Genomic DNA, 15,163 nt, shown 5'->3' with positions numbered 1-15,163 from the left:
TATCACAAGTTTGAGAGCCCCTGCTATAATTCATCCAGTGCCGTAGCTACAGAAGAAGCAGCAGGTGTCTCTTACTGTGCCCGATGAGTAGGGATACCCCGTGTGGTGGTCATGCCCTAACCTCATCTAGGCTGCATTTGCAGCTGCAAAGTGTGTAGAGTGAAGGGCAAAGCCTATGGGGGGAGGGGGAGGGCAAGGCCTTAGGGGGGGGGGGGGGGAGGGGGCCTAGTTTTTTCCAAACATGGATTTGTGTTCCCTGGAGGGATGCCGCACCCTGGAGGAGATGGCTGGATCCCTCGTGGTTGCGTGGAATGCTTGGGCAGTGGCAAGCAGGGTTGCGGGCTTCTGCAAATAATAATCATTGCTCAGTAAAGCTCCGTCTGCATCAGGGGTCTCCAGCCTTTTTAAGCACAAGATCACTTTTTGAATGGAAGTGAAAGCCAAGATCTATCTCGTACCCAAATACCCTTGTCCCACCTCCTTTGTGCTCCTTGTCCTGCCTCTCTCCTTCCCTCCCCCTGCTCGCTCCATCCTCTCTCCTTCCCTCCCCCATCCTCACTCACTTTCGCCAGACAGGGCAAAGGGTTGGGTGCAGGTTCTGGTCTTGGGTTAAGGGATTTAGAGTGTGAGGGGCTCTGAGCTGAGCTTGGGGAGGGCAGTTGGGGTGGAGGAGGGGGTTCTAGGTGCAGGCTCTGGAAGGGTGTTTGGATGCCTGGGGGCTAAGGGCTAGGGCAGGGGCTTGAGGTGCAGGAGGGGGTTCATAACTGGGGTAGGGGTTCAGGATGTGGACTCAGCTGGGCACTGCTTAGCTCAGGTGGCTCCTGGGTGGTGGTGCAGCGGGGCTAAGGCAGGCTCCCCCCGCCCTGGCCCTGCCAGCACACTTGCTCTAGCCCTAGTCCTGCTGTGCCCCCTCTCTGCTCTGTGCAGATAGGTGCCCCTCTCTCCCTCCCCTTCCTGCACAGCAAGCAGGAGGCTCCTGGGGAACAGCTCCAAGGCAAAGGGCAGGAGATGCGCAGCAATGGGAGGAGGAACAGGTGAAGTGCTGGCATTTGATAGCCATGGGGCCAAACCAGTTAGGATCCGCTGTCAGAGGCTTCAAGATCTGCCAATAGATCCCGATCCACTGGTTGGTGACCACTGGTCTACATAAATCCTTTTGCCCACACTGGTTTTGTGATGGAGCTGATGGGTTTTGGGATAGGGACTCTGGCCCGCAAAGCTTCAATCCCCTTTCCTCATGCCCTGGAGGAAACAAACATCTGGGGTTATGGCGGCTACTTCAGGGTTATAGGGCTGCCCCACTCCCACTGCTGTGTGGGAAACGATGTCATCATGGTTTGCAGCCAGCTAAATCTGCTCCTTATCCTGAAATCTCCAGCAGGCAGTGGCAATCACTTCCAGTTGATCTCTTAAGCCGGGAAGTCCCAAGGCGGATCCAGGACAAACCCCTCCCCCACAGATCCTGCCCCGCCCCACTATGTCCCCTTTGTCCCCCGCTTTTGTATTTCACTGCCCACCATGCTAGGTCCTGTGCAAACCCCTGCCTGCTTCCTACGCGCTCTGGTTCTGAGCTCAGGAGCAGGCTGACAGCATTGGCGTGCTTATAGACGCCGCCTCCTCTCCTGAGTGCTTTGCAACTGGTGTTCAGTCTGGGCCTGGCTGCACCGTTCTGATTGTGCTGAAGCCCTGTGTTTTTCTTGGTGTTGAGTGCCTGGTGGGCTGGTAGCGTGCCAGGACATAGCATTCAGTAATTAGCTTCCAGATCCGTCGAGCAACCTCGGCAGAACCTGGGTCCACTTTGGTTTCCAACCCTGCTGTGCGTCATTCAGATCATAGTGGAGAATATTTTCGTGTGATAAAGCAGTATTAGACCGAGCTATGATCCGGTTTGTCTTCTGCTGTATTGGGCCCCCTTCCTAAAGCTGCTGAGAGCTCACTTGCTGGGAAGATGGCTCAGACATATTTTAATCGGAAAGCTTCATTTGGAATAGATTTGAGTGTTAGGGATTCTCACTACATGCCATGTCGGGGGCAGCTTTCTTTCAGCGCTTTAAAGTGGCAACAGTCCCCAACAAGCGGTCCTCTCTCTCTTTGGTAACTGCGGCTTAAGCCTTTGCTTGAGGCCCTTATTTGGCAATCTGACTCCAAGGGCACAGATCAATGCTGAGTGTTAGTGCGTCTCTGCCACTCGGTGGTATTTTCTCTGGGGTCCTCTTAAGACACACAGTGGTTATTAAATTACCCAGTAAGAATCACCCTGACCTGCTGATGCTTACTGGTAACTGGCTAACGGGTGCCTGGCCCAGCCAGAGCAGTCCCCCGCCCTCGCTGCAGGCAGGGCTGGACCCACTGTGGGCAGGGGGAAGGCTACTCCAGCAACCACCTACCCACTGCGTGACATGGTAGGCAACCAGGAATGGTGGGTGGGCTGCATGAGTAGCCCTCCTTCACCTCAGTGGCCTGTTGAAGCTAGTGGCCCACTGGAGGTCCACCTGTAGCCCTCCTGTCTGTCCCCTTCACCCACCTCTTGAGCACCAGAGCCACGAACTTACCTGTTCCTCCCCCTCCCTCCCAGAACTTTTGGAAGAGCCTCGAATTGCCTGATTTGCACTCTGTCCTCATTCCTTCCCCTCCCTCCCCGAGTTGGATCACTGCAAATGAGCTATTCGTGGCATTCCGGCTCTGGGAGGGAGGGGGAGAGAGCAGTTAACTGGTTAACATTTTAAATGGGATTTTACATCCCTAATTGCTTCTTAGAACTTTCAAATCCAGACTTGAAGTTATTCTTTTCAGCTTCTGCAAAGTGAAGAGTTTTCTGTGGTTTGGTTTTAGTATAACCTCACGACTGTCCTGACACAGGGTGTGTAGAGTCCTTGTGCTGCCCGGTATGGAGGCTGCTGGCTTCTCTCCACAGGCATTGGTGCCATTGAAGCTTTTCAGGACAATGTAAAAGGGAAGACCATCATACTGCAGTTCCTATTTTGTAAACAAACGATATCCTGGCTGGTTGCAGGGGATAGCTCAGTTAATCTGTATAGGAAAAAATAACACATGGTCAGGTAGCGCATGTTTAGTTAGTCTGTAAAATGGTACCAGACCATCTGTTGTTATATCCTCACTGTTGATGGTGGGTTTATTTGGCTAGCTTATTTGACTTCCCTGTGTTTAAGCTGTGTGTGGCACTACTGCATTCTGCCAGTCATGAATTGTGACCCTGTAATATTTATACCAGGACTACTCAACTTTGGAAGCTTGGGGGAGTGAGGGCTGCAACTTAAGTGTGGTTGCATAGACATGCAAATATATATGCAAATAGTTTCTTTCATACTAACTGACATGAATACAAAGATTAAAACAAGACTACACAACACGCAGGCCCCATTTAAGTCAGTTCTGCCGATATTAATAAAATGCAATATTTACCTGATTTCCACCCATATGACTGCACTTTTAATGAGCAATGACAATCCAGGAGTTTAACTACTAAAATGCATATCAACAGAAGGCCATTATATGGACTACTTTTTTTTGTTTTGGCTTCCATGCGCAGGCCGGATGTTGAGCCCCACGTAAACCCAAACTGCACCATGGGCCACAAACAAGTGGGCCGTGTGCCACGTGTTGAGTAGCCCTGACTTATACAAGCATATTGTTACAGGTTGAACCTCTCTAGTCCAGTACCCGTGGGACCTGACCGGTGCCGGACCATGTGAGGCCAATATTGTCTAGTTGCAGTATGAGCACTTTCACTACTTCCTGGGCTCTGAGAAGACATTTTGGGGTACATTAGAGCTAACTAACAGCACAGAACCCAGAGCCAGGACTGGGGGCTGTAAATAACCTTTACGGGGCCGTGGGAAACTTGGCCACACCCAGGATACGTGGACACACAGCTAACTCAAGTCATGCTGGACCACGGATGTTGCTGGATTAGAGAGTTCCAGGCTAGTGAGGTTCAACCTGTACTATATGTCTTATATGAGCAATCTTTAATGTGAGGTTGCAGTCAGTAAATGACATCGAATGGACCTTCTTCATCGATATAGGTTCTTGCCTTCCTAACACATCTTTACTCTGCTTGTCCTTTGAGTAATCTGGGTTCTGTTCAGCAACAAAATGGTTGCCCATGTTTGGTGGCTGGCCCGTTCTTGTACATGGCGATGTAAGAGAGAAGGATTAGTCCTCTTTTCCTTGAAAGAAATATCTCCTTTTTGACTTGTAACTGCAAATATGATATGCAGGTAGCAGGACGAATATGAGCTCCCGTGATCTTCTGACAAATCATGCTTTAGTTCCCTAGCTTTGCGATAAATTACGACATTTGTAGGCATAGTATAACAGAAGGGGCAACAGGCAGCTGTTTGTTTCTGCATGGGAGAGTGTTTTACCTTTGTCTCTCCTGCCTTTGGAATCAGATTTCTACATTTGTGTTCAGAATGTGCATGCTCCTGAGGGACGTTCTCACGCACCTTCTGTTGGGTTCCTGTTTAAAAAGTCTTGAAAGGAAACCGGCTAGGAGAACAGTACTAGAATAATCTGTTTAGCTTCATAAACCTGATTAGCCAAGACTCTTAAACTGTGACAATACAGGACTGTTCTTTCCCTGAAACCTGTTTATCACTGTCCACCAGGCAGCCTCACAGCCTGTCAAGGTGAATCCCAGTGTGACTCTAGTCTAAGGCAACCCTTAATACTGTTGGTCTGGTTGCATTTTGTAGACTAACACAACATGTAGATAGTATCATGGGCTGTGGCCACAAAAGCTCGTGATCCCATCTCCATGTTTTGGAGACAGTGCTGCCAGACCATTGGTTGTTTTTTTCTGTACCAGACTAACTCAGTTATCCCCTGAAGCTCTTAATACTGTTATTCAGTAATTGCCTCGAACTGGGTAATCTGCATTCTTCTGAGACACCGCCCTTCCCAGGAGGCAGCACTGTAGCTCTTTGCAGCTGACGCAATCCAAGTTTCTTTTGTCAAGTGCTTGCTGAGTTGGAATAGCTTCTCTGCATGCTCGGTTTGCTTAACACCGACTTATGGCCTTTCCTTTTAGTTTCCAGGAAGGGTTTAGCATGAGATTGTCATGGTGTAATGTTGCACGCCTTTGTTGTGGCTTGTAAAATTCAAGGCATAGACTGGATATTTCACAAGGCCTTATCTACACACCAAGATGCGTCAGTTCATTCCAAGGTGAGTGTTGAACACAGGTTAGTTAACAGAGCGCAAATGCAGTGCACTCACTGCATAGATCATTTAAAAAATGTTAAACCTATCCTCCAGCCATTTAGCTTGTTACAGGTGCTAGTTAAACAAGTGTCACTAGTTTTTAGTATGTGTCCACACAGGCGTTCGCACTAGTTTAACTAAGTCTGTTTAAATTAATTTTAGCTACGTTGGTACGACTTGCGTGTAGACGAGGCTTAACACAGCTTTGTACCAGTGCCTGAGATTCTGACCTTGCTCTATGCCTAGACTCTGACTTGGCTGCACGTTAATTTCTTTGTGTGTCTGTTGTCCAGTTTCATTTTCTCTCCTCCCCATCATATCTTTTTCAATTAAGGATGGAAGAGACTAGTCGCTTCCCCCCTCCCCCCCCAGCTCTATCGCGGGGTGAGTGGGGATTGCTTGAGTCCCCATGCTCCCTGTGGCCCCCTTCCCCCCCCCCCCCCCCGGCTGCCTCTATGAGACACAGCAAGGTGGGGAACAGGAGCCAGTGCTGAGGGGAGCCAGCTTAAAAGCCGGTTCCCCCCAGCACTGTCTCCAGGGTGCAATCTGCTTCCTCCCGCCTCCCCGCTGCCTCCCTCTCTCCCCCTGTTAATAGGTAACCACAATTTAACATCCTTATTTTCAATAAGTTTTTATTTATTAACCAACTCCCTAGTTTTCTGCACTGGAGTTGCTAGTGTTTTTTTGACACTTTCAAACATGGCTCAGGTTATTTTGGCTAAGGAGCCCAGTGGGTTTGAAAAATAAACAGACTGAATGACTTTCGCCATTTGTTCTATGGGTTGAACCTCTCTAGTCCTGCACCCTCAGGACCTTACTGGTGCTGGACCACGGGAGGTTAGTATGGCCCAGCAGCATCACAACACTCCCGCTGCTTGCTGGGCTCTCAGAAGACATTGGGGGTAAATTGGAGCTAAATCACAGCCCAGAGCCCAGAGCCAGGACTGGTGGCTGCAGACAGACTTTCTGGGCAGCTTGGCCACGCCCATGGTAAGTGGTCATCCGGCTAACTGAAACCCTGCCAGGCCAAGGCTGGTGCCGGACTAGAGGTTCAACCTGTACTTCCTGAACAGTACGACTTGGTACCTCTTTGCCCACAGAGTTTGGTGAGAAGAACACAAGAGAAGCTGTTTTGTGCAGGGGGGGGCTATCCCCTCCTTTCTCCGCTCAGTTTGATTCCCCCTCCCACCCTGGTACCTTCTCCATGCGGCCGCTGAAGGAGTGGGATGAGCTGCTGCCCATGCAGCCAAAGGTCACTGCTCCCCTTGTCAGCGCTCATCAAAGCCCATTTCTTACAGCAGACAATATGCAGCTGGTTGATGGTTGGTGCTGGGAGGGGCCCTCTGCCTTGGGGCCTCAATAGGCGTGTCTGCTGTCAGCAGGGAGCCTGCTATTGTTAGCTTGCTGGCCTAAGTCAGTCAACAGCTGCCTCCTGATGCAGTGTGGCCCCATCGCTGTGTTTCTGGCCTCACGCCCCCATAGCCACTAGGGGTGTAAAATCCCGGGTAACTGGTTAACCACATTGTTTAATCAGTTAATTGATTACATGGGAGGTAGGTGGGGAGGACCTCTCCAGCCCAGCTGGAGCTGCCCCCCATTGATTCGCTGGGCTGGAGCTGCTCCCCTACTGCCAGAGGTGGGGCACCCAGGCACGCCACCGACAGGCTTCAGCTGGAACGCCTGCGATAGGTAGCAGGGAAGTGAGTGAGTAGTCGACTACTTGCTCCCCACACCCCGCTGCCTCTGTATCCGGGAGAAGCCGGAGCCAGTTCCCCCAGCATGGTTTTTGCGGTGCTGGAGGCCATGGGATGCTGCCGCAAAGCAGCCTCTGCTTGCAGCGGGCCCAGGTCCTCCGCGGGCTGAGGCTGCTCCAGCAGCAGCCCCTGTCTGCGGGAGATCTGAGCAGGGAGCTGGGACCCCCTGAGGACAGGGGCGGATGGACCCAGCATGATCCGGGACTGAGCAATCCCAGCTCAGTTGTGGCTCGTGCCAGTCCAGGAGGTTGCCTTGTCCTAGCTCACGCCGGGTCCGGGGCCTACCCCTGCTGCTCCTCTGCAGTTTAAATGTAGCAGGAGCTGGGCTGCCTGCCCACCCAACTCTTACTACATTTAAACTGCAGAGCCGCTCCGGGCCCTGGCGCGAGCATGCAGGGAGGCAGTCTTCCCCGATGAACTAATTGTGTTGTCGATAAAAATGTTATCAACTCCACAGTTAGTGGATTATCTGCCTCTTAACATCCTTAGTAGGGAGGAGCGGCTCCACACCTTGCTGGCTAATCTTAACTGGTAAGTCTCACCCATTAAGAGTGAGGCTTACGGGTTGAACATTTGTGTGTTCCTCTCCCCCATGGGCTTCTGTTGCTTCTTGTATCTGACTCCGAGCTGCGGTGGTTCTGCAAGCATTTCAGGTGTGTGTCTGGAACTAGTCGTGAACCACTGGAATTCATCGGATCTCCTCAGAAGCAGGCTGCCTAGTTCCTGTTGGCTCTGGGAACTCTTCTGCCTTGAATGCAGGACTGCTTCCCTGTGCAGGCTCCCAGGTGGGAAAGTGCTGTCTGGCATGACGCCTCCCTTACAGAGTTTGCTGTACCCCAGTGTGCTGGGGAAGGCACAGTGCTTTGTGGAATGGTTGTCAAGAAAGAGGGAGCTTGAAACGGAAAAGGAGGTTTCTCGCCATATCTCACTGTGCTGCTTTTGTTTCCCAGATTTGCAAAGTTTTCACTGGCGGTTTGTTTGTATTTTGTCGCTTGATCTTCCGGCCCTGAGAAGCCGATGACAGGATTGTCTGGGGAACTAGGTTCAAAACAGTTAATTCATCCCACTTACTCTCTTGCACCCCAGCGTGCTACCATGCCCAGATATGCAACTTGTATTTAAAGCCCCCACCTGGCCGTTCACGTCCATGAGTAAATTCAGATTGAATTCTTCTTTCCATGTTTTCTTCCTGTTTTGGCCACTGTTCAATAGAATGATTTTACTGAGCAGCGCTGCCTGTCACCAGATCTGCTGTGCACAAGTGCAGCGCTGTGCTTTCTGCTGCCCAGCTTGGCGAAGATTCTAAATCGCGTGTTTCCTTGCGCTGTCTGAGAGCGATCACTTCTGTTTGAAGGGAGGCGGGCTGCCGTTTCTGCCAGTGCGACGTGCGGGTCTGGCGGGGAGTACCGCTCCAGAACATTGTGTTATACGTGTAACAGACAGCAAAGGGGGTTAAGAAGCAACAGACAGCGGCTGTTCTGAGAGTCTGACTGGCTGAGCAAGGTCGTCTCCCGTTCTCAGAGAGATTCGATGACGTTTCTTTGAATCTGTTTTAGGACCCGTCGTACCAATCAGCTTCTGGGACGGCATGTTTTCACTACGGCGCCTCAGCATGGGCACTCCCTCCTTCACCAGAAGGGGGGTTTCTAAGCCGTCTCTGGCAGAGCCAGCAGCTAGGCAGACAGAATTCTTTTGTTAATCTACTATAGGCTAACAGATTTATTGGAGCATAAGCTTTCGTGGGCAAAGACCCACTTCGTCAGATGTATGACATGCATCTGTTAGTCTATAAGGTGCCACAGGACTTTGCATTGTTCTTGCAGATTCAGACTAACACAGCTACCCCTCTGACATTTGTCAATCTAGCCACCTCCTCAGGGCTGGTGATGTTAATCTAACTGTGGCACACAGGATACACACAGCTCCAAGTGACGTAGCTAGGTGGATCTGATTTTTAAGTGCATACTTGGCCTATGTCTTCCCTGATTCAGCAGAGTAGTTTTCCAGCAGCTGTCAGGCAAGTGGCATGGAACAGTTGTCTTGGGAGTGGGAGAATAATGCGTGCACAAGTAGTGATCAAAGCCAATCTAAGCTAGTGGCCCTTAAGTTCACTGGTTTCAGATCTTAAACCTGACAATGACAAGAAGTTCATGGAAAAAACACCAAGTTGGCAACTTTCAATTGAGTCTGTGCGGTGCCTTCAGAATCTAAGCAGTCTTAATATTCCTGAAAAGCAACAGGTATTGCCAGGGGCAGAGGGTATGCCCACCCGCCCCTGCAAGAACCCGGCTCTTGAGCTTGTTTTTAAAGTTGTTGCTTTAGAAGCCTGAAGCATAAGGTGTAGGGATGTGAAAAATGTTTAAAAATCGTAACCGTGTAAGCCATGGAAAATGCATTGGTTAAACAGGCTCTGCAGGCCGCCAGCCGGCCCCTTGGGATCCAGGCTCGCCACCTATGCTCCCTAGCAGAGTTTAAACAGTAACGGAAACCAATAAGCTGATACTTACCGGTTAGCCATTTAAGCTCTTACATCCCTAATAAGGTGCTTTTGAGAGAATACTGGCTAGATGTGTGAAAAGAAGCCTGGGATAGTAAATGGCACTGCTTTTGAAACAGACGCCTTCAGCCTGGTGGATTTCACTATGGCACATAGCCAGCGTTTGTAATACCTTTAATAGGGTGAGAGCGAAAACTCGCCTTCAGAAAATAGCCTTGTGAAAACGGCTTTGAGTAGAGGCGAAGGGGCCGCAGCTTCCTGATCCTGCCTAGACAAGGAATCCACATCGCATTCCTGTCAGACGTTTCCCTATAGCTATGTCCTGGGCACAGGACATCCAGCTAACAGCCTCTGGGAATGGGTTTTTCATTTGTATTTAGTGCTGCAAATACATGTGGCTTTCCACAGGCCTGCATGGCCGCCCCACTCGCCTGCATTGCTCTAGCACGAGCGCGATGAGGCCTAGCAGTCTGCCGCCTGCAGATCTGGGCACTGGGTCGGCTCTGAATGGCCGACGATTCGGGGCAAGGAGAGCAGTGTAGAGAGGGGCTTGAGGACAGATGTCCTTTGTGTACACAGTCCTGGGGATCGGCCTGCATTCAGCTCTCCTCTGTCTCGGCGTCCCTGTGGCGTCCGGAAGCCTTGGGAATGAATTTCCTCAGCCTTTGGGGAGGGACAGGCTGATATTCCAGATGGCTGCTGCTCTGCCCCTCACTGAGGGGAGGGTTCTGTGGAAGCTCGGTTTTATTTCCACCTGTCCGGGGAGCAGAGTCTGCGTGGCTCTGACCAACCTGGGCTTTCCGCTTGTGCTGCAGGTGGCTGCTGTGGCTCCGATCTCAAGCAGTATGTGTTCGGAGGCTGGGCCTGGGCTTGGTGGTGCATTTCTGACACACAAAGGTAAGGAGACGCTCTCCCCTGGCTTGTGTCCTTGGGGTGGGTAAAGCTTCAGGCTCCCTGCAGTACCTTTAGGAACATAGAATTGGCCAAACACGATCAAACTGCTGGTCCCAGAATCCTGCCTCCAGCCATGGCCAAGATGTGCTTCAAAGCACCCCTGAAACGCTTCTGAAGGGCTGTGCAGAGTTGTAGGAGCAGTGGGAAGGAGGGAAGGCCCCTTGGGGCCCTTGAGAAATGTCCTGAAGCACGAGAGCTAATTACACCCCTTCAGGATGACTTTTGGGTCCCTAACACCTGCACAGGTCCCTTTACCAGCTCTCGGATTCAGCCTCTGGCCTTCTGCTGCTGGGAGTTCCAGGGACTGAGAGTGCGGGGGGTCCTGAAGAAATATTTACTGCAGTTTTAAATGAACGACCTATGAATGTTGTCCTGTTCAAATCAGGACCCCCGGAACCGCCTGTTCTCAGCACAGTTTGGCTCTGGCTGCATTCTCGATGTTGATCATTTGTACAGACATGCCCATGTGACATGACGACAGTCTCCTTTCAGCTGCAGTATTCTTCGGACAGCTGTTGTGTGCCTGCATGCCTCCCCCTTAATGTATTGCTGAATTTTGTCCAGATACCTCAAAACCAAAGCAAAGCAGGAGGGGCCATGCCTGCATTTTGCTAATGAACTGATTTGTCTTTCTATGTTGCTAAAATCAGTCCGTGTTGGGGCGTGTAAAAACTTTCCCTTGCTCTCCCCCGGCTGTGAGGCAAAATGCAGTGCCAGGGTATTAGAGGAGCTTTGCAGGGGGGCTGGCTTCCCTCTGCGGCTGCCTGGTTTGCCTGTCAGGATGCGTAGAAGCTCTGTCGGGCAAGCCATGTGGCTGCTGTTGCCAAGTGAGCTTTTTGAGAAGGGGGCTGGTGATTTGCTGGTGACCCGAGCATAGGGGAGAGGGATGGAGGGAGGAGCAATTTCCTCCTCCTTTTACACAAGTCTATTTTCCTAAAGGTACGCTGCCCTTGGTAGTTGCAAAAACGAATCATTACGTGGGGATTGGGCCCAGATTTCTGTTCCAAACCAAGGGATTTCCTTTCCCTCCCATTCCCAGCCATGTGGTTTGCTTGCTGTTGAGTTTCGCTTCAGTCTTTGAACTAACGTTCTGTGATGGTGCTGCTGTTGTCCTAATGTAAGAGCTTAGCCTGCACATCAGGGACTGCAGCAGTTGTAGTACCCAGCTGACCCTGGGGGGGAGGGGTTCGCCACGTCCATTACGATGAATAGGGACAAGGGGAAAGACGAGACTTTTTGGTTTTGCAATAAGAGTGGTGACGAAAAGGTTCTAGTGAATGTGCACTGCCTGGCCATGCCACTTCTTCTCTGGGTTGGTGTGTTGCCACGGTCCCATGTAGTTAGCATGTTCCTGTCCTTGCTGTGCACCTCCATCCTAAGGGAAATGACACACTGGGTCAGTTAGCTTGTGGGGACAAGCTCTCATCTGGTGCTGTTTGCAAATGAGTCACACCACCTGTAATAGAAACAAAAGACAGGACTATGCAGCACTTTAAAGACTAACAAGATGGTTTATTAGGTGAGGAGCTTTCGTGGGCCAGACCCACTTCCTCAGATCAAATAGTGGATACCCTTCGGTATATATGGTCATGCCAATTTTCTTCCACTATTTGATCTGAGGAAGTGGGTCTGGCCCACAAAAGCTCATCACCTAATAAACCATCTTCTTAGTCTTTAAAGTGCTGCACAGTCCTGTCTTTTGTTTCAGCTACACCAGACGAGCAGGGCTACATTTCTATCACTACTCCACCTGTAATAGAGTCTCTTTTAGTGGCTGCCACTCGAGGTGTTACAATGCCAGGGCATCATAGCACTCCAACGGCATGTGGAGACTGTCAGCTAACACTTGCCATTTTAACAGGGACTTTCTAGTAGCCTTGTGTCGTTTGGGAGAGTAAAGAAGAGCCCAGCTGGCATGCAATAGGGATGTAAAGGGTTAACCGGTTACATGGTAAGCATTCGCCTTACTGGCATGCTTGCAGGGTAACTGGCTAACTGGCACCCGGCCAGAGCAGCCCCCCCACCCGCAGTGTGGTGCAACGGGCCCTCCCTGGCCCGGCTGGAGCAGCCCTCCACCTGTGGCATGGTGCAGCAGGCCCAGCCGGGCCCACCACACCATGCCGTGGATGGGGGCTGCTCCAACACTCCCCCTGCCCGTGGTGCGATGTGGTGGGCTGGTGAAATGGAATCTTACATCCCTAGTATGCAACACGTTAGAACTGGTGTCCAGCTCTCCCCAGCAGTCGGATACCACATGGGCATCGGGAGAACAGTTACACTTTGAACAGGTGCCTCTGTCCTTTGTGTGGATGCGGCTCCTTTTTTGAGAAACCCCAGGGAGGAATGATCTGAACTCCTGGGTCCTGAGGAATTGTCTAGAAAGGAAAAGTGTGGGGGAGGGATTGTAATTGACTAAACGTGCACTCTTCAGTTGAATGGAGCTTTTAGGTGTTGCCCCAATACAAATGCGAATCGTTCACTTGAAATAGCCTGGGTCTCCCGACTGTTACAAGAGGAGCATGGGCTTAGGCAATGTCTATGCTGCACTTTCATCAGTCAGACATTTGTCGGTCAGGAGCGTGGGATAAAAGCCCCCAGACTCCAGCCTGCCAGAAGTTTTGCGGATGAAAAGCCAGAGGTGTGGACAAGGCCTTGTTGGTGGAAGACACGCTCACGCCAGTCAAACTACTGCTCATGGAGGATGCTTTTCTTTCGTGGCAGGAGAGCTCCGTCCTGGCAACAGATTGGCTCCACCGTGTACCCGACCGCAGCACTGCTATGCCACTGTAAGGTGCACAGTGTAGACCACGTCACTTGCACACATTTATAGGGAGCTCAGAGTCGCCTTGCTATGCATGTCAAGACCTGGCTGGAGGCTTTGGTGGCTCTTTCAAGAGCCAATACCTCCCAGATACCCTAAGCAGTGTAAGTAATGCCGCTTGCTGCTGTCACATTTGCCTCACGGGACAAGACTTTCCTTCTCTTGAACTAGAAAATCTCCACAGGAGATTACCAGTCAGAAGGTGAAGCCAGGACAATTACAATCACTGTCATTTCAGTTATTACACAGTTGCCAGAATGCTGGGAAAAGGAAGTCGTAATTAACACTGATCAGAAAACCGAATGTCCATGTCAGAAAATGGGGGCTGGACTTGATGACCTTCTGAGGTCTCCTCCAGCTCTGTGGTTCTGAGATTCTATGAAATGTTGAGGTTTCATAAAACATTTTATCTTGGGTTCAGGGCAAAAATTAACAGCCTTGGAATTATTCTGCAGACGAAAATCTGAACTTTCAAATGTGGAGGCCTGGGCTGGAATGTTTCAATACATCATCAGAAGGCCTGGCAGGCTCTTGTCAATTTCGTTTTCTCCCAGCAGGACGAAAATGAAACTGACAAGAGCCTGCCAGGCCCTGTCGCTTTATGTTCCCAATGGAAAAATGAATGTTTTGGCAAAATTGAAAATTCCCTGAAAAAAATTGATTTTGCGGAACAGGCACTGTCAGAAAATCCCTACAGGCTGTAGCAGCAATGTCCAGGTGGCAGGAAGCTTTGTTTTGCAGACTCACTAAATACGTGGTTTAGAGCCAGAATTTCAGATCAAAACATATTACCCTTATACAAGCTAAATGTCGCTACTAGACAGTGGCACATTCCACTCCGCCAGGCAGAGAGGCAGGGGCTTGTCTAATGGCAGTCTGCCCGGCAGTGTTAGCAATGGGGGGTGGGAGGGGGCCACGGGAAGTGACAGAGAAAACCTGAAAGTCCCGTCTGTCCTTTGCATTGTCTATTATTCTCTGGTAACTGCTTTGTGTATTTGCTGTCCTACCCTTATTTACTGCTGCTCAGACTGTCTTTGGAGGTTATGACCATCCTCTGTCGCTGTGAGAATATTGAGACGTCGGAGGGGGTCCCACTGTACGTAACAGGGGTTGCACAGGTAATAACCCACCAGCTTCCTAACCTTGTGTCTAACCTTCTTCTCCCCCTTCCATTCAGCAGCAGCAGCAGGATAACAGAAAATAACTTTTCCTCTAGTGGGACAACAGCCACCTCCTCTCTAGGCCCCTTCTCTGGCCTTTGCCTCGTGGTGCACTCCATAGCTCTACAGGTAATGTAGAGAGATGCGACTGACGTATTCCAAATTCACTGCAATGCTGGCTCCTTTCAGTAATGCTGCAGACATTCCTGCCAGGCTGCACTCTCTCCTCCGGTGGCTCGGTGCTCTTCGCATGCCAGGGGAAGACAGACTGGGAGGTGACGCCGGGCCCTTTCCTTTCCCGTGCTGAGCGCATGCCCATCTTGAACGCTGTCTTACCCGGCTCCACGTGTGACCGATGCTTGTACCATGCCTAAAACATCTATGGAAGTGCTTGGTATTTATCCAGGAGTTGAACCTTCCACTGGGCCGCTCCCCGGGCTCCTGTATGCTATAGCTCCAGCAGAACTGGGGGCTCTTTCCACATTGGGTAGAGCTTGCAGCAGAGGGGGGGGTCTGTTAAGTGTCCCCTAACACAGCTACAGCCTCGTCCTAACTGTTCCATCTAGTCCTGGCTATAAAGACGTGGCCGGGACTCCTACTTGTCTGCACTGGACAGCAGGGTCTGTACAGTCGGCTGCCAGGCCTGTGGGCCGGTTGAATTCGGCTGTGCAGAGTGCGGACTCACTGTAGCACATTTGAATGACTTCACAGAATGGTAACGTGGCCTATTCTGTGGATCCTGCTACTTACT

General features: G+C 50.9%; 1 protein-coding gene across 5 annotated transcripts in view; it reads left to right on the top strand.

Annotated features, from left to right (window-relative positions):
• FLOT2 (flotillin 2) overlaps nucleotides 1–15,163 on the top strand; it is a 28,084-nt gene that overhangs the window by 1,463 nt on the left and 11,458 nt on the right. For 2 of the 5 annotated variants that reach the window (XM_075904524.1, XM_075904529.1), the window contains one exon: nucleotides 10,293–10,374. In XM_075904524.1, the coding sequence (XP_075760639.1) occupies nucleotides 10,293–10,374 (82 nt within the window). Of the gene's footprint in view, nucleotides 1–10,292; nucleotides 10,375–13,337; nucleotides 13,357–14,279; nucleotides 14,371–15,163 lie in introns of those variants that run through there. The other 3 variants (XM_075904525.1, XM_075904527.1, XM_075904526.1) reach the window with 3 other exon arrangements.

The sequence above is a fragment of the Pelodiscus sinensis genome, chromosome 21 (assembly GCF_049634645.1).
Source record: "Pelodiscus sinensis isolate JC-2024 chromosome 21, ASM4963464v1, whole genome shotgun sequence".
Taxonomy (NCBI): domain Eukaryota; kingdom Metazoa; phylum Chordata; order Testudines; family Trionychidae; genus Pelodiscus; species Pelodiscus sinensis.
This window is presented reverse-complemented; position numbering and strand designations above follow the sequence as displayed.